At 47.9% G+C, this 23,970-nt stretch overlaps 1 protein-coding gene across 2 annotated transcripts in view; it reads left to right on the plus strand.

Annotated features, from left to right (window-relative positions):
* LOC133353546 (myosin-16-like) overlaps positions 1-23,970 on the plus strand; it is an 82,399-nt gene that overhangs the window by 44,768 nt on the left and 13,661 nt on the right. For both annotated transcript variants that reach the window (XM_061569867.1, XM_061569868.1), the window contains 12 exons: positions 1,886-1,976; positions 7,850-7,906; positions 10,414-10,500; positions 11,735-11,980; positions 13,540-13,657; positions 13,814-13,941; positions 15,460-15,656; positions 16,196-16,328; positions 16,919-17,135; positions 18,011-18,147; positions 20,396-20,499; positions 23,297-23,489. In XM_061569867.1, coding sequence (XP_061425851.1) covers positions 1,886-1,976; positions 7,850-7,906; positions 10,414-10,500; positions 11,735-11,980; positions 13,540-13,657; positions 13,814-13,941; positions 15,460-15,656; positions 16,196-16,328; positions 16,919-17,135; positions 18,011-18,147; positions 20,396-20,499; positions 23,297-23,489 — 1,708 coding nt within the window. The remainder of the gene's footprint in view (positions 1-1,885; positions 1,977-7,849; positions 7,907-10,413; positions 10,501-11,734; positions 11,981-13,539; positions 13,658-13,813; positions 13,942-15,459; positions 15,657-16,195; positions 16,329-16,918; positions 17,136-18,010; positions 18,148-20,395; positions 20,500-23,296; positions 23,490-23,970) is intronic.

The raw sequence follows: 23,970 nt of genomic DNA on the forward strand, positions 1-23,970 counted from the left end.
ACATTTCTCCCTGGCCAAGTGTGTCGGGCCGCGAGACCGCTCGTGCGTGGATAAAAGGTCTCGGAAATAGTTATGCGATATCTGCATCTGCAGGCTGTTCTCGGCCCCGGCGACGATTTACGAATGGGCACTTAATCGCATTCGACACAACTCTGATAACGCAACGAGAAGAAATATTTTGACATTAAAAAAAACACCAAAAGGTACGATAGACGTGAGTGAGGATTGTCTTGCGCAGGGAGTGTCCGTGTGCGCTTGGAGATGCTGTGGAGACGTCGGGTCGACCAGCCACATTCCTGCAGAATTAAATTTGCTCCAGAATTCCCGTGCAGAAAAAAAGGCTCCCATAGGAATGCGGAGGCTTAGCTCCCCTCTGGCCGATGTCTTTTCAAAGAGCAAAGGTAAAGGTGCTGCCCTAAAATGTCTTGCTCACACAACTGCTGGTGGAAGGTCCTCCACTATAGAAAATCCTACAGTGCCATCCCCCCCGCCCTAGAGGGTGTATTTGGCCTACTCTTCTATACTGGCCATGCATCTTGGAAGAGGTGGGAGGACACACAATCGAGCCTGCCACGTGTTGCATGCCGACCGACCGTGTTCCTTTTACGCAGGAGGAAATGCATTACGAGACATCTCGACATCTAATCTGCATTATACACAATTCCTTTTTCTCTCCTAGAAATGTTCTGTTTTGTCGAACTTATTTATAATGGGGTTGAAAAATATATATTTTTAAAGTTAAAACCCCACGCAGTTTGTGAAGCAAACATGCAAAACATGTGACAGTACTCAATGTACTCTCCTCGGCTTGGTTGCTTCCATGGATAACGCGTTGATGCCAGATTAATTGACTAATGCTGCCCAATAGACACAGGCCACCCTTACACAAACGGCAATACAGTTGGCAAGTTATATCTGCTGCCGTGTGCCGGCATATCTAATAGATTTTTTGGGGGGGTGGGGGTGGGGATAATCGCGTTGCCGATGGGTAATTGTGTGGTTGTGCTGATAGGCGCTTGGCGAGACGCCGCCAGACACGCCAGACACGCGCACCTTTGTCCACGATAATTCCAGAGAGGGGACTTATCGCACCTGAGCAGCGGTGCAACAACCAGTTTGTTGGGTCGATGCGAGGAGGCGCGCTGTGGCTAGGCACGATCCTGTCTGGTGTTGATGATGAGCCGGAGAGATCGTACGAGTCAAACAAAAATTCTCTCTCTCTCCGGCTGCACTAAAGGACGGTGGAAGGCCACCTTTCAGTAACAGAGCTGAACCGTCTTGACCGTGGATCCCAGTTACCGCGCACTCTGAGTGCAGGTGCGGCGGAAGGGGGATGTTTTGACAGCGGTTTGTGTGACAGGGGTTGTTTGGTCGATGGATCTCTTATCTCCGGTGTCATCTGAACTCCTGGTTTCATTCCTGTGATTAGAGAAGTCCAATGGAATGGCGGAGTGTAGAAAGTAAAACAAATAAAAGGGCCACATGGTTTTTTTTTGCAGTGATATAATCATTATCGTTACTGAGCCGGTAATTATTGGCAGATAAAACATTTGATGTCTATCTTTTATTTTCAATGGTCATCAATGTTTTTTTTTTAACGGTAACTATTGTGCTCATAAAGACTTTGAGCGTTTCATATATTTTTAAATGGCATATGTCCTTGCAAATGGATGTATTTGTTGCACTTACATGCTGTTCTTACATATTGAGTCTAAAGAATGTTTGACTTCTGTGTAAACTAATATATATGTAATGTAACACTGTCAGCACACGAAAGGTCACGAATATAATTTTTCTCATGACAGGTGCGTGGCATGAACATCAAAATTCCGCGCTGGTGTAGCTCGCTGTGTGATCCGTGCGTGTTTTCTCTTGTTCTCGTTAGGAGAGATTACGAGATCAATGCCATGAACGCCCGGCTTGAGGATGAGCAGAATATGTCCATGAACTTGCAACGCAAGCTCAAGGAGCTGCAGGTGCGTGCGTGCGTGTTTGTCTGCAAGTGAATGAGTGTGCTTGCACGTGAGCGACCATTTGTGTGCGTGCGTTAATGCACGTGCAGGGGTGTGTGTGTGCGTGTGTGTGTGATTGCACGTGCAGGTGTCTATGTGCGTGCATGCGTGTGAATGCACGTGCAGGTGTGTGTACGTGTGAATGCACATGCAGGGGTGTGTGTGTGAGTGCGTGTGTGATTGCACGTGCAGGGGATGTGTGTGTGTGCGTGCATGCGTGTGATTGCACGTGCAGGTGTGTGTGCGTGTGAATGCACATGCAGGGGTGTGTGTGCGCGTGTGTGTGATTGCACGTGCAGGGGTGTGTGTGTGTGAATGTACGTGCAGGGGTGCGTGTCTGTATGTGTGTGTGAATGCACGCACAGGGGCGCGTGTGTGTGTGGGCGTGTGAATGCACGTGCAAGTGTGTGTGTGATTGCACGTGCAGGGGTGTGTGTGTGTGTGGGCGTGCGTGTGAATGCACGTGCAGGGGTGTGTGTGTGTGTGTGTGCATGCGTTTCAATGCACGTGCAGGGGAGCGTGTGTGTGGGTGCGTGCACAGCGGTTAGCGCGCTGCGCTAGGAACCCAGCGACCCGAGTTCAATTCCCGCTCACGGCCAACACAAATTGACGATTATCTGAACTGGTCGTGGGCCTCCTCTCGGTCGACTCAGCCTCCAATGAGTACCTGGTGCGGTGTGTGAACATCACTACTGAGGAGACAAAGGCAGCCGGGTGTGGTGCTGTCCTCCGACTCTCTCGTGCACAATTATTGAATTGCTCCAAAAGTCTCTGTAGGCTACACAGGGGATATACTATATATATATGTGTGCGTGTGCATGTTCACATGTGTTTTCTTAAAATAGAATTGAATTGTTAATTCATGACAAGGTCACCTATTTACCGTGTTTCCTGCTAAGTGAGTGCACAGTTATTAACTCTGCATCTGGAGGCGCATGGAACGACGCGTACGGTGTGCGCGCTAATGCGTTGTATAAAATTACGTCCCTTGTTCGAAATCCCAGCTGTCCGAGGCGTGATGGTTTAATGTGCCAATATATAAGTGACAAGCCAGATCCTGGGGCTAAAGTTAATGGGAAGGCGGCTCCCGGGGTGATTTCTACCCTTCCTTACGAAATGAAGGACTCAGGCAAACCGTAGCGACGAGCTTGTTTGACCAAGGCATGACCTCAGTGCCCTCATTTTAAAGCGTCCCCTGTTGTCCCTTCACTCAGCGGTGTGAGGGTGGCTTTGGGGCAGGGCTGTGCAGCATGTGGCCCCTCTTTTGTCATGCTCAGAATTACTGCTTGCCCTTCTGCCGGATGCCGATGGATAGAAATTACCGCTGATAGTATCAGAACAGGAATGGGTCAGGTATTAGATAGAGTCGCACAGCTGGGAAATCGTCAGACCTCAGGAGGAACTCTTCCGTTTTAAAACAGTCTAGCCAGTTAATATATGAAGGAAGCCACGTAAGGCTAATGATGTTGATGGTCAAAGCTGGCATAGCAGCAGTGCTTGGCATTTAATGCAATGCGGGTAATCTGTCTAGTGGCAATAATTCGCCGTATCACACCGTAACAGTCAGGAAATTAATGGAATTTCTTACTGTACAATGTTTGGACACAATTGATCTGTTTTACCACTGAGTACTGTTTTTTTCTTTTTTAAACAAATGTAATTAGGTATTTTAATGAATTTTACTTTAAAACATTTCCATGTGTATATATACACACTGCACATGTGTGATTGATTATTTGCTAATTTAATTAAATGCTTGCAAATAGGTAGCAAATATTAACCCACCAGCATGTGACTTGAAAGTTGTAACATTGGATGCTTCAAAGGCCATTTTAGATTCCTCAAAGTGTGATGTTTATATGCCTCCTTCTGGCTTTTAGCGATTCAATTATTCGTTGAAGAAATATTTTAATTTAGTCAAACGGTGGCTGTGAGTGGACGAAAAACACAAAGCTTAGTGGTGACCGCCAATGCCGCCCAGCAGAGAGCGAGGCGCGTGGCTTACGGACGAGACGAAATTAACGAGTCTGAGAGTAGTGGACCCAGACGGAGATTATAAGCAATGTTAAGAGGCGGAAAACGCACTTAGGAATTCCAGAAATGTAAACGGTAATTTATGTAATTACAATAATCATGGTAATATAGAGGTGGATGTGGGGTGGGGGCTTTTTTCGACTGCTTTAGTCAACTGGACTGATTATATGAAATCCACAGTTTGAGACTTGACCACAATTTCGCATAATGTCATCATCGACGAGGCTAATAACTATGCTCACTCAGATAAAAACACGAAACCTTATCGGCAAACATCCTCAGCATTAAGCCTGCGAATATGCAACCTGCTCTGATACTATGGGCTGGGTGTGGTGGGGTGGTGTGGTGGCTGGGGGTGGTGGGGTGGTGTGGTGGGCTGGGTGTGGTGGGCTGGGTGTGGTGGGGTGGTGTGGTGGCTGGGTGTGGTGGGGTGGTGTGGTGGCTGGGTGTGGTGTGGTGGTGTGGTGGCTGGGTGGGGTGGTGGTGGTGTGGTGGCTGGGTGTGGTGGGCTGGGTGTGGTGGTGGTGTGGTGGCTGGGTGGGGTGGTGTGGTGGTGTGGTGGCTGGGTGTGGTGGGGTGGTGTGGTGGCTGGGTGGGGTGGGTGGCCCCCGCCATGCGCGTGTGCATGCGTCCCGTCAGCAGGTTGGTTCCATAAACTTCCCAGGGGGAACTACCCAACACTGCATCGTGCCTCCTCGTGCACCCCCCCCCCTCGTGTTTATTGGATGGTAATACACAATTATCTGCAACACGGTCCCGAATTCGATCCGCGAGACTCAAATATTCTCCAGCTGAGAAAACGATGCATCCTTGGTGGCATTCCTCAATCCGAGCACAACGAGCTCAGGGGACACGTGCTTTTGCAGCGCTGCTAACGGTTGCGGTCAATGTAAACATCTGAGTAGCACTCTCGCGGCCGTTAAAGTGACCTTCATTTGAATCCCATTAGTTCACAACACTGTGTGACGCGTGGCGATTTTTGCGCAAACTGAAAATTTCACGAAACTTGCCTTTGGGGTGTGCGCGTGCAAGGCTTTAAGCTTGTAAAACGCCGCCCTTGTGATTTCAAGGGCCTACATTGTGAAACCCTGCCTGACAATACAAGACGTGAGACTTCGAATTGATTCGTTTCGAACGGCCCATTGGAAAGTGATTGGGTGCAGCATCCAGGAATGTATGTACGTGTATGCCGAACTTATTTCACAGCGTACGTATCCAGCCGTGGCTAATCGCAGGTGCGGGGTATCGCAGGTGCGGGGATGGCCGCGCTTCCTTTATTTCACGCCTCTCGGTTTCTTTAGCCGTGAAGTGGCCGTGTCCGTATCTCTGTGCGAGCGGTGCGGTTACCTCCTCTTCCAGATGGCGTGGTGCATAGAGCGTCGGCGTGAAATCTTCGTTCACTCCCGGAACAAATCCCAATTAGGGTTGTGATGAATCGCGTTTCACGAAGCGCTGGCCGCGGGGGAGCAGGTTCTGTGTTGAAACGCTTATTGCGTATCGTGCGTTACGAGAGAAAAAAAAATAACACTCTATTATAGGTGATAATACCGAGCACTTAAAGCGCGCGAGAGAAATTCTCTGAGCACCATCACCCGTCACACCCTTCGCTTAGTTCTCCACTTCACTGGATGCTTGCAGGGCATGCGAGAGACTGAGAAAAAATATCCTGATGGCATTTCTTGGTTAGAGTTTTTTTTTTTCTGGCTCCTTAGACAGCACTCAGGGGGTGGGGGAGTGGAAATACACTTAGAAAATTGTCTTATTTTGTACCCCGACTCCTTGCGCTACAGGCTAGACACACTGTATAGCCACGTTATTATTATTATTATCGAGTCATGCTTTTTAGCTGTGCTGCTCGATGATGGGTGTGTTGGGGGGGTGTTGGGGGGTGCTATTTAACATCCTCAAACCCAGCCCGTGTTAAAGTTCACCAATTTTAGCTGTCACGCTCTTACAAAATAATCTCTGGCAAGCACGGACGCCGCTATTACCGCTGGCATCCTGTGAAGGCGCGTAGGTGGTTCCATTGTTTCAAAAACAAAAACAAGACTTGAGATCGTTCAACACGCTGACGTTCCATGACGAGGGGGTTTTAATTCGGGGCTAGAACTTTGACCGACACGGGTTGTGACAATAATTGGGAGGCGCGCGAGGCTCAACCGTTGGACTCGGCGTACCTGGCAGCGCAGAGAGTGCGAGCGCTCAGCAGACGCGTGCGTGTGATCGCTGAGCCCGGCGTTGCTTGCCAACACCCATTTTCGGACGAGCCGTTTGAGCGAGGGCTGGCGACCGCGTCCATGAACAAGCCGGAGTGTTCGCTGCTCGAATAATCGGCGAAAAGGCTCGAGAAAGGGGCTCCTGTCTCTCCCCGGCAGACGAGACTCTGACGACTCCCTGTTGGAAAGCGGAGTGCCGTGGAATGCTGATAATGAAAACAAGCTGCTTCATGTGGGATTTACAGCTTACCCGCCAGGCAGTCACTTCTAATCTCCCCCTGTGCCACTAAACACTGCCGGACTCCCGCTGGCTGGGGTTTTTTCAAAGTTGTTCGATTAGAAAAGAGGATTTTACGACAATTTTTTAAAGGCATGTACGCTTTCTGCACTGTGAAAAAACGACAGCAGGTGAAGCCATGAGGGCTGACTGCGTGGCATTGAAAATCTGAAGGCTACGAGTCTTCCCGCTGTCAAAAAATAAGACTTCCTTAGTCTGCCTTCAACACCAGCGTATCTTGCAGTTGGAGATGTAAAGGTGTACTTTATGTACAGGATAACACATGTATTTTATGTTGGATGTTGCCATTCTACAACATTGAAATATAACACGTGCATTCTTACGTTGTATAATGGAATGGCATATATATGACGGGGACATATTGTCAGCTTAGCTATGCTGTTAATTATATTCTCTATAATGCCACCAATTATTAATGTTTCATGTTCTTCGCAACATTGGTCGGTACGGGTTGGTGAAGGAAGAGCCCGGAACGGTTTCAAACCTCACTCGCCGTTAACCATGGCTGGGGATCAAACTCGGGTCGTCAGGTTCCTAGCGCAGTGCGCGAACCGCTATGCCACTGCTCCACGATAATTGTACGTATTTAATTACCATTGCCTATTTGGAGTCCGGTGTAAATGCATGAGTATCACTTCACGGGAAGTCAACAGTGGTGTTCCTCTCGAGGCACCACCTGCTGTCACAGGGAGTGAGTTGGGTTTACATGGTAAACATCTGTGCAAAATGGGCATGCTCAATTAACTATCAGGCACTGCCTCATCTCCATTAAAGGCCCTGAATCAGCGGTGTAAATTTGGCATTGCTATAAGAAAGGCAAGCCAATCGTGGGACAACTATTATTCCCACAAATTGCTTCGTGGTTTATTGACCCCGAGAAAACTATGGGCCGAGTTGACCCTACCACTGGCTGCAGGCCACCAACGGAGATAATCGCTGACTCAAACTGGTCTGAATAGAAGAGGCAAATTGACTTCGCTTTCATCTAAATACGACATTCGTAAATATAACGCACACGTGGCGTTCTCTCGTTTTGCCAGACGGAGTGGTGAGTCCATGAATGTCTTTGTGAATAATAATAATAGTTCAATTTGTAACGCGCGCAAATTTGCGGACGTAGTGGCCGCAACTCAGAGGCATGGAGCCAAGCTCAGGGTCGCTCGAAAGCACGTGGTTGTAGAGGTGAGTTTTTAAGTGTCTCTTGAAGGAGGCGATTGAGGTGATGCTGCGAATGTGCAGAGGGATATCGTTCCAGACTCTTTTCCGTGCATCTCTCTCCTTCTTCCCAGACCCGGGTGGAGGAGCTGGAGGAGGAGTTGGAGGCTGAGCGGGCCATCAGAGCGAAGGTGAGGGGCCGCCTTTCCTCGCACCTTGAATCTTAGAAGGGAGGCTCGGGCACGTCACCTGTGTGTGCACGCTCGTGGCGAAACGGCGCATCAGCTCGTCGATTAATGGCAATCGTTAAAGCCGTGACACGTGCGGAAACCCTTCGTTTGTCGTGAGAATCAACTCCGTCGATGGTTTGTGTCCGTCGTATGGCAATGAACTTCACCTGGCCCGTGCAGCCACTCACGCACAATGTTTGTTGACTTTAATCGGGACCCTGGACCGTCACTATTTTAATTGCTGGGCAGATTCATTTGTTACCCATCCTCCTCCACAATTCCGCCTTTTATCACGATTAGGCATTATGATAAAAACAATTCGCGTGTTATTCTACGATCAAATTCTAATAGTCTCAAGCAAAAATTTACATATAATTTGCAAATAGTCCAAATAATACGTTTTGACAAGCGTGTATCACGAGGGTAAAATAAAAAAAATCTTAACGAATCTTAATGAATCGCTACATGCCAGACGGATCGATCGCATCGCGTGTGCTTCGTAGGACCACAATGTTCACGCACTAGAAAGTTGTGCAGTCAACTCTTCTATTTTTTTAAGTCGCTGAGCAAAGGACAAATGGGCCCCAACATCTCCAAAGGGCAACAACAGGCAGCACTCTCAAAGTTGTAATAGATAAAAAAAAAATACGTACGTGTGTTGTGTTATTTTTTATTTTATGTTTGTATATTAAGCAAGGCTGTTACGAGAGCTTATGGAGTAGAAACGACGGGAGGGAATTCCAAAGTGTATGAGTGCGAGGGAAGAGGCAGAGAGGGGAGTGTGGTGACCTGCAGGGTGGCGTGGCACGCGGGGAGGCTGCGCTGAATCCGTGTCTGTGCGGTCCACGCAGGCGGTGAAGGTCGCGGGTCATGGGGCAGAGGCAGCAACATACAAACAATAACAAACACAGAGAACGCGATAAACAAAGATAAACAAATATGCAGATAATGCAAAGCATATGTAAATACGACTATCAAAACATCCTCATTGCTTACCGACGAAGCATACGAGTGGAAGTGTAGAATGTGTAATCTCGACAGGACACTAATTACGATGCTACTTCAATTGCAACATTATTCTAAACATTTTTTTGCAATTTTGTTGGGTTTTCATTTCTGCATAAATAATCCCAACAATATGCAAACCAACGAATACACTGCACTTAAACGTATTCAGAAGGGACGTTCATAGTGGTAACGTGCAGACTTAAAGCCACTGCACTGCCGTGCACAGTATGCCACTGAGCTGCAGTGTGCAAGCACGAGCCCTCGAGTCTAAATATTGAGACAGAGTGCAGTAGAGAGGTGAGATTAAACACTGCGCGTTTCATCTGCCTACCCTGGTTACTCACTTTCATCTACGTTTAATTAGCGGAGAAATCCTGCAACCCCCGCTGTCCATCCAGCACTCTGGCATGCGCGCTTTATGATGTGCATTATGCATTTTGCCCTGGACATTTTCAAGCCCTGCACAGTGTGCCATCGACCTGACTTTGAATGCTTTTATTTTTAAAAAATACTGCATGTGAAAGTAGATAAATGTTCTCGTTAAAAAAAAGTTTTGCTTTCTGACCTCTCTGTCCACGCAGCAGCAGCATAAATAGGGACCCCAGCACATTTAGCCGACTGGCAGGTTATGTGCGGTGTGGTATTGTGTGGGTGTGCTCCCACCGCTGTCAAGATGTGTGGCCAGCATTGAAGAGTAGGCCAAATACTCGGCAGAGGGGCTCTATCTTAAGCTCCTTCTCGTGGAGGCCCTTCCTTCAGCAGTGGCGTGAACAAGACTTTGCAGGGCTGCACCTTTACCACGTTTCTACTTTGTATAATATAAAACCCTTGTTCAGTCTACTGCTGCATGAAGGCCTTCTCACGCCGTGCCAAGTCATCGGTGTTGTTGGACCACACCTCGCCGCGGTGCTCAGTGTGAGCGACCCTGGTCAGGTTTTGACACCCAGCGTCTCATCAGTAGACTCAGGCACCGACGTGGGGAGGTGCTCGCGGTTGCCAGGAAGTGCAAAAAAAAACTTTAATGGTCTGTTGTTGAAGGACGCAGATATATGAAGGAGGCACATTGTCCGCGTGTTTCTTCTGCTACTGATATTCTCCACGACGACGCGAATGATTATTCTGTGCTCGGTGAAGGGGGCTGCGCAGGAAATGGTTTCGGGATGTCACTCGTAAGCACCGCGAGGATCGCTGCTTATCAGTACGTGAGCACAGTGCACATGTTAGTACGTCAAAAATTCCGCCGCACGCACGCACAGGGAACAGGGAAGAATCTGTGTGCGCGTGCAGGCAGGTACGATCTATCTTCTCCGGACAGCGGTGTGGGGGGGGGGGGGGCACCAGTGTCACACCGTCTTCAGCGGCATCAGATTAGGGCGTGCGCACGCCTTGCACAGCGTTTCCACATGTCGCTGACTGGTGTCGTTTTTTAAAAAATCAACAAAAATATGGTTTCCCGTCAGGTTGAGAAGCAGAGGAATGACCTCGCCAGGGAGCTGGAGGAGCTCACGGAACGCCTCGACGAAGCGGGGGGGGCCACAGCAGCCCAGGTGAGTGGGGGTGGGGGGTGGAGGTGAACCCAGCCCATCAGTCGGTCAGGGGGGGGGTCGATAAACTCAGCACCAAATTGTAGGGACAATAGTCGTACTATGGCAAGCCTTACACTTTGACAACAGCGTGACACTCCCACCGCTGGTTCGGATGCCTTTGATGGAGATTAGCGGTGCCCTCAGTGCTTATTCAAGCGTGGAAATGTAAAGCCACATCGCTCTGTCATGCATTGTCACTATACCAGGGCCTAAGACTGAGGTTGTAATCCTAATAATAGTTATTCAATATAATTTTGCTCACATACAATTGAATGACTCACGGTGAAATGTATTACAACGCAACGATGTATATTTCTAAACGACATCGTCTTTGCGTTGTACCTGCGGGTTGTTCGGACGACGTCCGACGTTTCGGTCCACGGGGCTGGGGGCTTCTTCTGGCACTGAATTCAGTGAAGACGTCGTACAACCCAAAAACACATCGGAGAGCAACACGGCACAAGCGTGGAAACTGGCATGCGAGTATCAACGCGAATAACTGAATGCTTCCAACAGTGGGCATATGCAGTCTGCTAGAATAAATCAGTTTACCCTGATTCCATCAGTGGTTAGGCTACATGTAATGGCTCCGCGATTAGGTTGCTAACCGACGTGTACAATCGTTTCGGTGTTATCTCCCTGTGCGTTTGGGATTTTTCTTCCCACAGAGAACTCCGCTTTCGCCATCACCTGCAAAGGTTACCCAAATAGCCACGAAAGTGAAATGTAAAAATTAGTTCTCCCTGCGCCGTGTGGAGCTGCTGTAGCTGGGAGGACAGGACACGGTGACGTACGTCGTTTTTGTGACGTGATGACTGAATTCAATGCGCGATAGCTCAAATTCCCCTGAGCAACAGCATTTCTCCACTCGACGATTCTATTTTCTACTTATTTTGATATATATTCATGTAAAAAAAAATCTAATAATTAACTAATAAAATGTTACTGTCAAAATTAAGTAAATTGGCTTTCCAGCTGTCCATGGGGTTTTTAGGTGGGTGGCTAAAGTCGTTCCTGACCCCCACCCCCCACGGTACCAAGTGATGAACACGGGGGGGTGGTGGGGGGACGACGACACAGTAGCCCGCTAGCACCCCCCTCCCCTCCTCAATTCCACCGTGGCTCCTGCACCTGTACTCCACAGTTTGTTGATATTGCCCTCCCCCCCACCCCCCCCCCCCCTTGGTGGGCACAGATCGAGCAGAACAAGAAGCGAGAGTCGGAGGTTCTCAAGCTGCGCCGGGAGATGGAGGAGTCCTCCCTGCAGATGGAGGCCACCATGGCTGCCCTGCGCAAGAGGCAGGCCGAGTCCACGGTGGAAATGACGGAGCAGCTGGACAGCCTGCAGCGCGTGAAGCTCAAGCTGGAGAAGGACAAGCAGGTCATGAAGGTGGAGATCGATGACCTCGCCTCCAGCCTCGAGGCATCTCAGAAGTACAAGGTAAAGCCACCACAGCGCGTGCACGCACACACACGCACGCACGCGTGTGTGTGTGCGTGTTAGCCACAGGGGTATTCATCGTTTTGACTTCCCTGGATTTTATGTTTGATGTTACTGCCAGTAGTTTCGAGTTAAGTTCATAGCCGATTTCTAAATTTGTTTGTGAGAACTGTTCATCTCCCTGAAGCAATACCAATCGGCACGTTGAACGCTTGCACACGACACTATTTAATCTGTTCGGGCTCTGTCGGGTGGTGGAGGGTCTTACGGCATAACATTGGGCGCATCATCATGGGACCTCCTTTGCCAGTACCAAAATATACTAATAGGGTTTTTCCCCTTTTTTTGGCAACAAAACTGACACCTTTTGCAAGGAATCATGCTTACATTAACCACAATGCTTGCAGTCAAATGCAAAAAAAAAACAATCCTCTGATAATTTATGCATTGTCCTTGAAACTGATTGGTCCACACCAGAGACAGCTTTCTTTAGAGCCTAGTCTCATATGGTGCTCGACCAGATGACGCCAAAAGGCGCACTATTTTTCCACAAATTTGGTACATGAGCATACGCAACGCACGTGTACGCAGGGCCAGATCAGTGCAGGGGGCTTTAGGGGTGGCAGCCTGAGGGCCTCCGATTACGTGGCAGCCCAAAGCAATAGACCGCTTCATGATGGTCGAAGTGAAGTCCTGCAGGTAACTTGGTCATTGAAGCCATCGCAGCACGAAGTGTGTATCACTACCCGTTGTGTGCTTAAATTAAACTAGTTTTGATTGTTTTAACTTTAAATTAGCCATTCCTCCATAATATAAGTTTTTGGGTTAGATCACCTAAATATAAATGTCGTTAAACCCACCATCACCCGGTGGTGATATGTACCGTAATCAATTGTAATTAATTGATTACATATGTGTGCCACGGTAGCGAGATGTTAGCTACCTCGCCTGGTATACAGGAGATCGTGGGTTCGATCTCGACTCTGACCATGCCTGTATATTTGGAGTTTGCATGTTCTCCCCATGATCGTGTGGATTTTTCTCCGGGTCCTCCGGTTTTTCCCTGCACATGTAGAATCAGCGTGCGTTCAGAGTATTTGGCTGCTGTACATTTCTACGTGATACGCCACTTCAGTGAGCTATCATTTGTGGCCAGGTCGCTTCTGAAAACGAGCTACATACAGTGAGGGAAAAAAGTAATTGATCCCCTGCTGATTTTGTACGTTTGCTCACTGACAAATAAATAATCAGTCTATAATTCAAATACTTATTTCCCTCATTAAAATGCAAATCAATTTATAACATCTTTGACATGCGTTTTTCTGGATGTTTTTATTGTTATTCTGTCTCTCACTGTTCAAATAAACATACCATTAAAATTATAGACTGATCATTTCTTTGTCAGTGGGCAAACGTACAAAATCAGCAGGGGATCAAATACTTTTTTCCCTCACTGTAGCTCAGTGAGCCTTACCCAGTAAAATTTAAAAAAAATAGTAAAATCGCTTTTTAGTCTACTAAGGTCACTCGCATCTTGCATGTGTGAACGTGCACCGCAGGTGTCGGCCGAGATGCACATCCGCAAGCTGGAAGATCACCTGAGCGAATCCAGCTCGCACTGCGAGGACCTGCAGAAAACCCTCAACGAGGTCAACAACTTCAAAGTGAAGCTCGCAGGTGGGGCCGGCTGCCTTCTGACGGGCAATTACGTGGTGCGCGCGCGAGCGGGATTACCCACTTGACCGCGCGTATTACCCGGGAGGGGAGGGTGCGACGCTTTGCGGGGGCAGTAACAACACCGGCGCCGTTACTTGCCACCGCCGCTCTCTGCAGCCGAAAACAGCGACAACCTGCGGCGGCTGGAGGAGGGGGAGAACAAGATCGCTCAGCTGAGCCGCACCAAGCTCTCGCTGTCCTCGCAGCTGGAGGAGACCAAAAGGTCGCTGGATGAAGAAACTAAGGTGATTGCTCCCTATTAAAGTAATGCGTGTCTCTGCGGACGTCTCCAGGATAGGATTTTTAATTTTGCATGATGCCGGATATATATATACACGACGGCATCTTTTTAGAGGCATCGCACAAGGACAAGGCGTGCGCCGTCGAGTAACAAAACGAAAATGTAATCAAAGGTTATGGAAATGAACGAGATGAGAATGATATTATGTTGCAGGATGCCATTTTATTAGACCGATTTTGGCTCGAGGTTTCGGGGCCAGAGTTATGGTGTTACGGTATTGTACAAATGTAGTTTTTTTTTCTTTCAGAAATTAAGTGAACGTAGTGTGCTCGTAATGGACGAAAGGTTTTTTTTTGGCGTGTTTTCTTCCTACCATGCTCTCATCCAACAATGGAGGCTTGCACATGAAGTGCAGGTCAAAGAAATGTATTAGTGAAGCATACATTCATGAACAAGCCAACAAAGATGTCCAGAACATCGAGTGATGGTTGTCCGACACAACATTTTTTAACTGAACATGATTACACGTTTTTTTAATGATTTCCACAATTTTATCCCACTTATGCTATCGGCTTCAAGTAATAAAATTAAATATCCATTGAGATCTTTCATAGAGCAGATATCACAGGGCAACCTCTTCAAATAACCTCTGGTTCACACATCAGAAGACAGCATTTTCCTACATAGTCTGCATATGAGAATCGTGTTTGTTGCATGATAGTGAAACCTACATATTCATCCCCAGAGCTGGAATTCGGCCAAATAAAGTGCGGAACCAAATTTTACGTGATCATCTTGCGTGCTCTTATCGGTGACCGAGCTGAAACCGCCAACTCGGCTATGTGCTTGAGATTCAAGCCCAGGATCTCAGGGGTGGCAGCGAAGCTGACCTCTGAGCCACACCCACCCAACCTCAATTACAAACACGCTTAAGTCGCGATTCATAATAGATTTTTTTGAGGTTAGGTCACGTAAGAATCTGACAAAATTCACTGCATTAAGGAACACTCCACCGCCCAACACAGTCACACAAATTAATTTCTGCGTGGTGTACAAGCGTTGAAAAAGGCCAATTATGAATGTTCCAACTCACCATTAAGTTGAACAACAATCCACACAAACAAATGTACCAATTAGGCCATGCGACATATTTAAGAAAACCAGGTCAGGTGACACACTGATTCCGATTCACTGGATTGTTGTTGTGACTTTCTGGAGCTTAATGATTTTGATGTAATATCAACCGAAATGCCATATATCTTATTCCTAAATTTGCTTCTGAGGATTGTTTTTCAACTTACCGGTGAGCTAAAACAATAATAACTTGGGGCGTAAAATGCTCCCACCGTGTCGCAGTTCATGTGTTTGGGCTGTGTCGTGTTGGTGGGAGGCTTCTTAAATGACACAGATCAGTCGGATCATTCTGTGGCCTCATACAGACAATAATGAATCCTAATAATTGCCTGCGAAAAAGCCAACCGCGTGTTACATCCTCACTGTTGAACCTCCGGGTGCGACGCAGGCGAAGGGCATGGTGTCTCTGGGCATGTCCAACGCCAAGCACGACTGCGACCTCCTCCGCGAGCAGCTGGAGGAGGAACAGGAGAGCAAAGCCGAGCTCCACCGCGTCATCTCGCGCCTCAACGGGGAGCTCACTCAGTGGCGCAGCAAGTACGAGTCGGATGCGCTCGGCCGTCTGGAGGAGCTCGAGGAAACCAAGTGAGTTAAAAATATAAAAATCTCTCTTCCCCCCTCCCCCCACCACGCACGGCTCCGTTAAAAGGCGCATTCGCGCTTGAGTCTGACTTAACTGTGGAGGATACCGGGTTGTAATAGAGTGCATATGGCGTAGACAAACGTTTCAAAATGTATTATGTTAAAAGCGATTACCTACAAAAATGTTGCGGACACTTTACGTAGACGTGCACTTTAGGAAATGCCATGTGAATTAAATGTTTATGCCATATACCAGCACATAATCACTTCTTAAAATAGGCACATCAGTAGTGCCTCCATTTTAATGTCTATACAAAATCAGGCAGGTTATCAAAGCCAAATAGTTGAAATTCCCTCAGAGGGTGTATGCATTTTGTTTAATTAATGAATCCAGTACTGGAGGAGTACATACATGCTTCGTGTCTTTAAACATATCGCCTGCTGCATGGTGCTCTTGTTGGAGATCCAGCAATGGGCTGGCAAATTGACAGAGGATTTCGACACGATGTACAATTTGGCACGGTGCATGATGTGGGCAACAGGAAGAAGCTTGCCGCTCGGCTGCAGGAGTCCGAGGAGGCTGTGGAAGCCGCCCAAGCGAGGTGTGCAAGCCTGGACAAGGCCAAGCAGAAACTCCAGGGAGAGCTCGAAGACCTTACCCTCGACCTTGAGAAGGTCTGGGTCCCTCCACATTTTTGCGATCGGACATGTGTTGCTACGTTCGTTGAACTTATTTTGCACCGTACATAATCGGAGGTGATAAAACCACACTTTGCAATTTTCAACGTTGCCCCGTTTCGTCGGGTCATTATTAACGAGAATGACGCTGAAGAAATTCCAGCCATGGTTCTCTTTCTTTATCCAGAACTTCTGCTTTGATCAATACTTTTTTGTATTCTTGATCTTGTTTTCCGCTGCATATATCCACCATTTTTCACTTCTTCCGCTCCGCCTATTTTCTGCCACGTTTGTGTGCGTCGCGTCACGTGTCTACCGTGCGACAGCTACGGGATCTGGCGGATGGGTCGAAGGCATTATTATCGAGGCGTGGTGTCCATCAATGGCTTTGGCCACGATGACCTCATGATCTTTGCTTACATCGCCCAGGATGGAATCCGTTCCGGACTTCATCGCATAAATGAAAGGGAGTGGCATTAAGTCAGTTGGAATTTCATTTGCGAGCGATCGGCACAGGGTCTTGATTTTGTATTGGTGTCATGCGTGCAGTTGTTCGTATGTCAAACTTTTTTTTTGCATTCGTCAAGGCCAATAGCTCTGCAGCTTCCTTGGACAAGAAACAGCGTTCGTTTGACAAGCAGCTGTCGGACTGGCGTCAGAAGTACGAGGAGGTCCAGTCGGAGCTGGACTCGTCGCAGAAGGAGTGCAGGAACTACAGCAACGAGATATTCAAGCTGAGGACCTGCTACGAGGAGGCGGTCGAACAGCTGGAGGCCTTCAAGAGAGAGAACAAGACCCTTCAAGGTCAAATTGTAAAACCTTTGTAACGATCCCGAGATGTTAACATGCAGTAGGGATTCTTTTTTTTGTCGGTTAGATCGCGTAAATATAAATGTGCCGTTAAACCCGCCACCACCACCACCCGACACAGCCAATTAGGAAGGTTTGTCACGTAAACAGAACGTGGCCAATTCGTTACTAGTTCAGCACACCGGTTGCGTGTAGGAGATTAAACCCACAGCTTTTACAATTGGAGTACGACGTTTCGCCGGCAAATACAACCACAATGTACATACGTAATGTCCACGCATGAAGTGCATGCGTGATGTAAATATATCATGTATGTTAATTAACTGTGAACAACAAAAATCAATACGTCCATTGTAATTTAGATGAATACATTAACCCCCCCCCCCCCCCTCCATTCCGGTCTTCGCACCTGATTAGCTCACAGTGATGACATCACATTCAACCCCCCCCCCCCCCCCCGTGTATTTAAGACCGAAACAGGAGGAGGATTTCTCCACAGCTCTAGCTGTCGCCTGATGAAGCTCGTTGTAATTACTAGCGTAACGTCACGGTACTCAAATTGTAAATGTTGTGGGATTACTCTCCAACACACCGGGGTGCTGAACTGGTAACGAATTTAAACGTTTTGTTCACGTGACAAACCCTACTAATTGGCCGTGTCGGGTGGTGGCGGGTTTAACGACACATTTATATTTACGCGATCTAACCCAAACAAAAACATCGATTACGGATCTTTTAATTTGGAATGCATTCGACACATTGTTGTCAACACATTTGAAATTGAGTCGAACAAGGCCTTTTTGTACATGAAATTAGAATTCTGCATTACTGTTGTTGTTTGTTGTTGTTTTCTCTCGGTACGCGTTCAGAGGAGGTCACCGATCTGACAGAGCAGCTGGGAGAGGGAGGAAAAAGCGCTCACGAGCTGCAGAAGGTGAAGAAGAAGTTGGAACTGGAGAAGGAAGAATTGCAGCTCTCCCTGGAAGAGGCAGAAGCAGCCCTGGAGGTGAAACTCACTGACGTTTACGAACGCAAATTCCCTCCGTAATGAAGATGGTATTTTTTTTTGGGTTAGACCGCGTGAGTATAAACGCGTCGTTAAACCCGCCACCACCCGACTCAGCCAATTAGTAAGGTTTGTCACGTAAACAGAACGAGGTAATTCGTTACCAGTACAGCACACCGATGCGTTGGAGAGAAATCCCACAACATTTACAATTCGCTGGTGATTACAGCCAGCCTCATCAGGCGATTAGGCAGAATTGTGAAGAAGTCTTCCTTTGTTATGTATAATATTGGTCGCGAAAGCCTTCACAAGTGGCAGCAATCTGTTATACCATTCATGTTTACTTTGTGTATTTTCTCTCATTTAGCCCTCTCACCAATGGCAGGTCTTTGGCTCAGATTCACGTCATCCTGTCCAACATTTCTCTACTTCATTAAACTGCAATGAGCCCTTTTCAAGTAATCAAGCCAAATTGTGCTTTACTTGCCTCTTGGCCTTCATCTAACAATCCTTCCTTGCAGATTTCTTCACAGAGCTGGCACCTCGGGAGTATGTGGCCCAATCCATGTATTTTTTTCTTCTATTAAATTTTCTAACAAGGCTTCTCTCCCCCTGAACCTGCTACAGAACTTCACCACTTCCCTTTATCTCGATGCCATTTTATTGTTTCATTTCTTCGCCATACCCACATCTCAAGACATGCTCGCCTTCTTATGGCTCCCCATCTCAGAATCCAAGTTTATGCCCCGTGCAAAACTCCAAGACGCTCTGCCATTCTCGATTTACTCCGGACCGTCTCAAAGAGTTCCTATCCAAAGGGCCATGCTAAAGATATTTGACCTTTTCCTCATGTTTAGTATATATATAGGGAACCAGAATATTGGGATGCAACACACGCAAGCAAGGGGAATAGTGCACTAACGCTGCACAAGTAGATCAAAAACATTCTTCCTCTGCTGCCCTGGAGGTGAGCAGTGTAACGTGCCTCCAAACCTAAGTGTTTGGCCTTCGGGGGTTAGGCCACGCGGTTAGCATTTCTCTCTCTTCAGATGTTTCCACGCTGCTGCTGCTGCCTGCATCTTGAACACTTTCAAATCCTCGAGATGTTCACAGGAAGTGCGTGGCGAAAATTTGAAAGAGCGGGAGCGCTCGACACGTGGCCCAACCTGAGCACCGCACCTGGATTACGAGCAGCTGCGAAATCTGAATGCTAAATTGCCTCCTTAATTGCTCCATCACGCAGGGAGATCCATTTATAGATACTCCAATTAAAACATTTGGGAGAAATTATACGATTGTAAAGAAGCTGCTAGTTCGCGGGTGAGGGCTGTTAAGCATGGCAACCTATGCACACAACATGCTCGCCTCAGCTCCCACAGGTGCCGATCTGTTTTTTTTTACACTTTTAATCGAACTCCGCGTCATCGCATTTACAAAACCATTCTTTAAATGTTTTGCTTTGTGGCGGCGCAAGCCCAGATCTCTCCTGGACGTAGTGTGCCGTGCCACAGATCCGTGACTCTCCTTCCATGCTGTCATCTCTCTACCCTGTTCCTCTGTAGAACACAAAGCCACTGTATTCTAAGTATTCAACCAGCTGTTAAGATGAAATCAAAAGGCTCAGAAATTGGTGGGGTATTTTCAAACCCCCCCCCCCTTCCTGTATTTAGTTGTCTCTGTGCCTTAGCTGAATTGTTGGAAATTACACAAAATTGGATGCAAGTGTAAATCGAGGCGCAGATTGCGGCTGCACGTATTCAAACACCAGGAAGCTGTGATAATCCTGCATCAAACAAGCCACTTAGCATCACTAACGAGGCGGTCACCTGCAAACAAAAACTCATCTCGGCACAGATGGGTCTGGACAGACTCAATTTTCTTTTGTCCAAATCTCTGAAGAATGACTCCCCTACCGAGAGAGCCGAGAGAACGAAACGACAATTGTAACAGCTTTGGGGGGCCAGAGGGAATCCGTGAAGGCGGCGGCGGCACCTGCAATTCCTCGCTCGCGCCACCGCTGGCAGGAGGGGCCTCTGACAGAGGGCGGCCCGAGAGAGCCCCTCGTCTGGAGAACAGTGGATGGGTAAAAATGGGGAGTCCGAATTCTGCACAGGGGCTCCGAAGTGCCGTCTGTCGAGGGCCTGCCGCGAGGTCCCCTGCGGGCCCAGCCGCCCACAGCAGCCAGCCAGCCGTCTGATTTAATCGCCCGCGTGCGCGCTGTCTCTCTCTCTCTCTCCCCTCACGGCAGTCGGAGGAGGGCAAGGTGGTGCGCATCCAGCTGGAGCTGGCCCAGGTCAAGGCCGACATCGACCGCCGCGTGCAGGAGAAGGAGGATGAGTTCGAGGCCATCAGGTGGGGGGGTTGGGTCCAGTCCTTTGGGGTCGCTGTTATCGGTTGTCTTACAACTCACTCACCTGAGCCCCCAGGGCTTCAATTTGGAACAAGCGGAGAGGGGAGCCTTTTTTTTTGGGGGGGGGCCTTTAAAATTCCCAGTGCCAGCTGCAGCCAATGGAGGTAATTGGAGTGGGGCCATGCAGCCATGTATCCAATTACGCTAATTGGACACACCTGGCATGGAGAATTTCAAAGACCTGTGATACATCACTCCGCTGTGAAGGAAGTCCACAGCGGTGGTGTGCCTTGGACGCCCGACCTACACGGTACCTTGGCAAGCAACCCGCAACATACATAGATACCCCATCGGCTGAGTGTATGCAGAAGGGTTTCCACCTCTGAAGTATGTACGTATGTTGAACTTCTTTCGCGCCGTACGTAGCCAACCGCGCTAATCGGGGAAGGGCAGCAAACTAAACGCAAAAAGCAGTTCTAAAGAAATTAGTTTAAAATCTGGATGATTTAAAAGTGCATAGCTCCAGTGGCTTCCTAATTTCTGAAGGAGGAGCGTTCCAGACGGCCGCAACAGCGCATCTGAAAGCGCGCTATGCGATGGCCGTCTTTGTTTTATGGTTAACCAGAGTTTGTGTGATAGTTGACGAGATTGTGGTTTAAGGTACAACAGTCTCGGACACATATCATGGATGAACGAATTTCCAACAATCCCAGGAGCGGGAAAACTACACGGTTAAATGCATTATCTTGAGCAGCATATTATTACATAACTGACAAAAAAAATTGGGACTTGGCAAGACCTACAGATTTTCCGGGACGCGAACCTAAAAAACACGACGGACAGGTGGCAACCCCGAGTGGTGTATGTTTCAGCGTGCGAACATAACCATTCAAGGACAGTGCATATATTATCAGAGTTATGTTTTTTGTTTGCATTATGGCTGCAGGTATTGTGGTCTATGCAAACATAACTCCTTGTTAAAAAGGTGTCAGTTATGTTGCCAGATAGAAGGGTAAAAAAACAATTATCATATTTTTTACTGGCAAATGAGGTTCCAATGGTGTAAATGCTTACCCTGAGCTCTCATACTCTGATGGTGCATTGTCTTTGAGTTGTGCGCCTTTTGGCGTCATCTGGTCCAACACCAGGGTGAGACAAGGCTCTAAGGAAAGCTGTCTCGGGTGTGGACCAATCAACTTCAAGGACAGTGCATATATTATCAGAATTGTGTTTTTTTTTGCATTATGGCTGCAGGTATTGTGGTCTATGCAAACATGACTCCTTGTAAAAAAAGGTGTCAGTTTTGTTGCCAGATAGAAGGGTAAAAAACCCAATTATAACATAACCGTTGTTTCGGTGACGAGGCCCCAACTAAACCGAGCGTCTCCGAGCGAGCCGTGAAGGCAACTGCAGTGACGGCTGTCTGCGTTCAGAGAGCAGAAGCAGTTGCCACGTGAGAGCCACGCGCGAGCGCTGAAAGCGGTGGCTTCGACTGATTTGCCGTGCAATGTCACATAGTTTGTGGTGTGCCTCCCTCTGCTGGCTTGCCCGTGTAAGTGCTTCACTTGCTCACACACACAAAGCAATCGTGCTACTCCACAGAATCAAATCTGTGTCCTCGAGTTTCGTGGCTTGCCGGCTGGACGCCTCTTCGCCACAAGAATAGCTCTGTTGTTGTTGTTCGTGGCTGCTGAGTTATTGTCACCGAAACTAGCTGGGTAACTGGCTACAAAGGGATTTCCTGTGTAACAAACGGCGAGCTGCAGCGGCGGAAACAGTTTGGACGATTCTTCTGATGATGATTGCTTGTGTTGCAATCGAAACGTCGTAATATGCTATTATTTTAATTTATTATTTTATCGTTAGACGTGACTTAACCGAAAGAACCAAAGAATAATTCCTGCAGTCACGAAAGCTCCAAAATTAAGATTGAAGTTTGGACGACATAATAGCAACACTGAGGGGGTGAGGGTAATAAATAGAGTAGACTGACACGGTTAATTTAAAACTGATTCAACTTTCCAATTTGTGCGCCTATCAATGTAATTTTTTCACCGAAATATTCTTTTAAATCCTAGAGAATATTTTGAGAAAAAAACCTCGGCGAACATATTATATATAAATTTCGATCTAAAGCTTTCGAGACTGCAGGGATTCATCTTCTTGGTTCTTTCGGTAAAGTCACGTAGAAGGGAAATAATAAAATAATAAAAATAAAACAAATTAACGTCGTGAGAATTGTATCTTATTATGTAGAATTTTTATTATTTTATTATTTCCCTTCTACGTGACTTTACCGAAAGAGCCAAGAAGATGTCTCCCATAGATTTCGATTTAAAGCTTTCGAGACTGCAGGGATTCATCTTCTTGGTTGAAACGTTAAATATTATGTTTTATTTTTATTATTTTAAATAATAGAACAGCGACCAGTCGCTGTTCTGAAGCGGTTGATGGAGCACCATAGTTTTCTTAGCAGATCAAAGCCGTGCGGAGCAGTGGGGGACAGATCCCCTAGGACAGCCATGTCCTCACAAAACCCAAAACCAGGACAGGTAGCAACCCCAGCTTTGCGAGAATATCATCGCCCTCCAAAAGCACTCAGAAAAGCCGTGCTCTCACGACGAACAAAATCAAAGTCTCACCCAAAAAAAAACCTCTATTACGGATTATCTTGGTTGCGAAAGCCGACTTCGTGTTATTAAAGCAAAAGTCCTTCATGGCCCCGGGCACCACCCCGCCGCGCCGCACGTTATGAACGCTCGCTGTGTGCCTCGGGGGGGGGGGGGGGCACTCCTGCAGAAAGAACCACCAGCGCAGCATGGAGTCCATGCAAATGAGCTTGGAGGCCGAGGCCAAGGGGCGCGCCGAGGCCCTGAGGCACAAGAAGAAGATGGAGAACGACCTCAACGAGGCGGAGCTGCAGCTGGACCACGCGAGCCGCACCAACGCGGAGGCCGGCAAGCTCGTCAAGAAGCTGCAGCAGCAGGTCAAGGTGCGTTGACCCCGCAGCCCGACGGCCCCCTCCCTCTTCGGGGTGACGACGTCACCTGCCCCCTGGCTCGCCCCCCCCCCCCCCGTCAATGGGTGGTGGCGACGCTATCAACGCTATCAATTGATCGATCGGTAGTGCAAAATGCTCTGCGTGCCAAGGTGACATCGCTAATGTTGGCACGTGTATCCCGCGCCCAGCATTGTCGTGGTCACCCGGCTAAATAGAGTGGAGGCCGTGGCGAAAGGGCCTTGTGTGTCTGTACGTTCAACTTTTTTCGCACCGTATGTAACATACCGTGCTAATTGGAGGTGCGGAATAAGGACAACAAGCTAAACATAAACAGCAGTTCTAAAGAAATACGTTTTCAATCGAGATGATTAAAAAGTGCATTGCTCCGGTAGCTTCCTATTATTGGAAGGAAGAGCGTTCCAGACGGCCGCAGAAGCGCATCTGAAAGCACGCGATGCAGTGACCGCCAACA

Source organism: Lethenteron reissneri, chromosome 44 (genome assembly GCF_015708825.2).
Source record: "Lethenteron reissneri isolate LAM-NWPU_2019-01 chromosome 44, ASM1570882v1, whole genome shotgun sequence".
Classification (NCBI taxonomy): Eukaryota; Metazoa; Chordata; class Hyperoartia; order Petromyzontiformes; family Petromyzontidae; genus Lethenteron; species Lethenteron reissneri.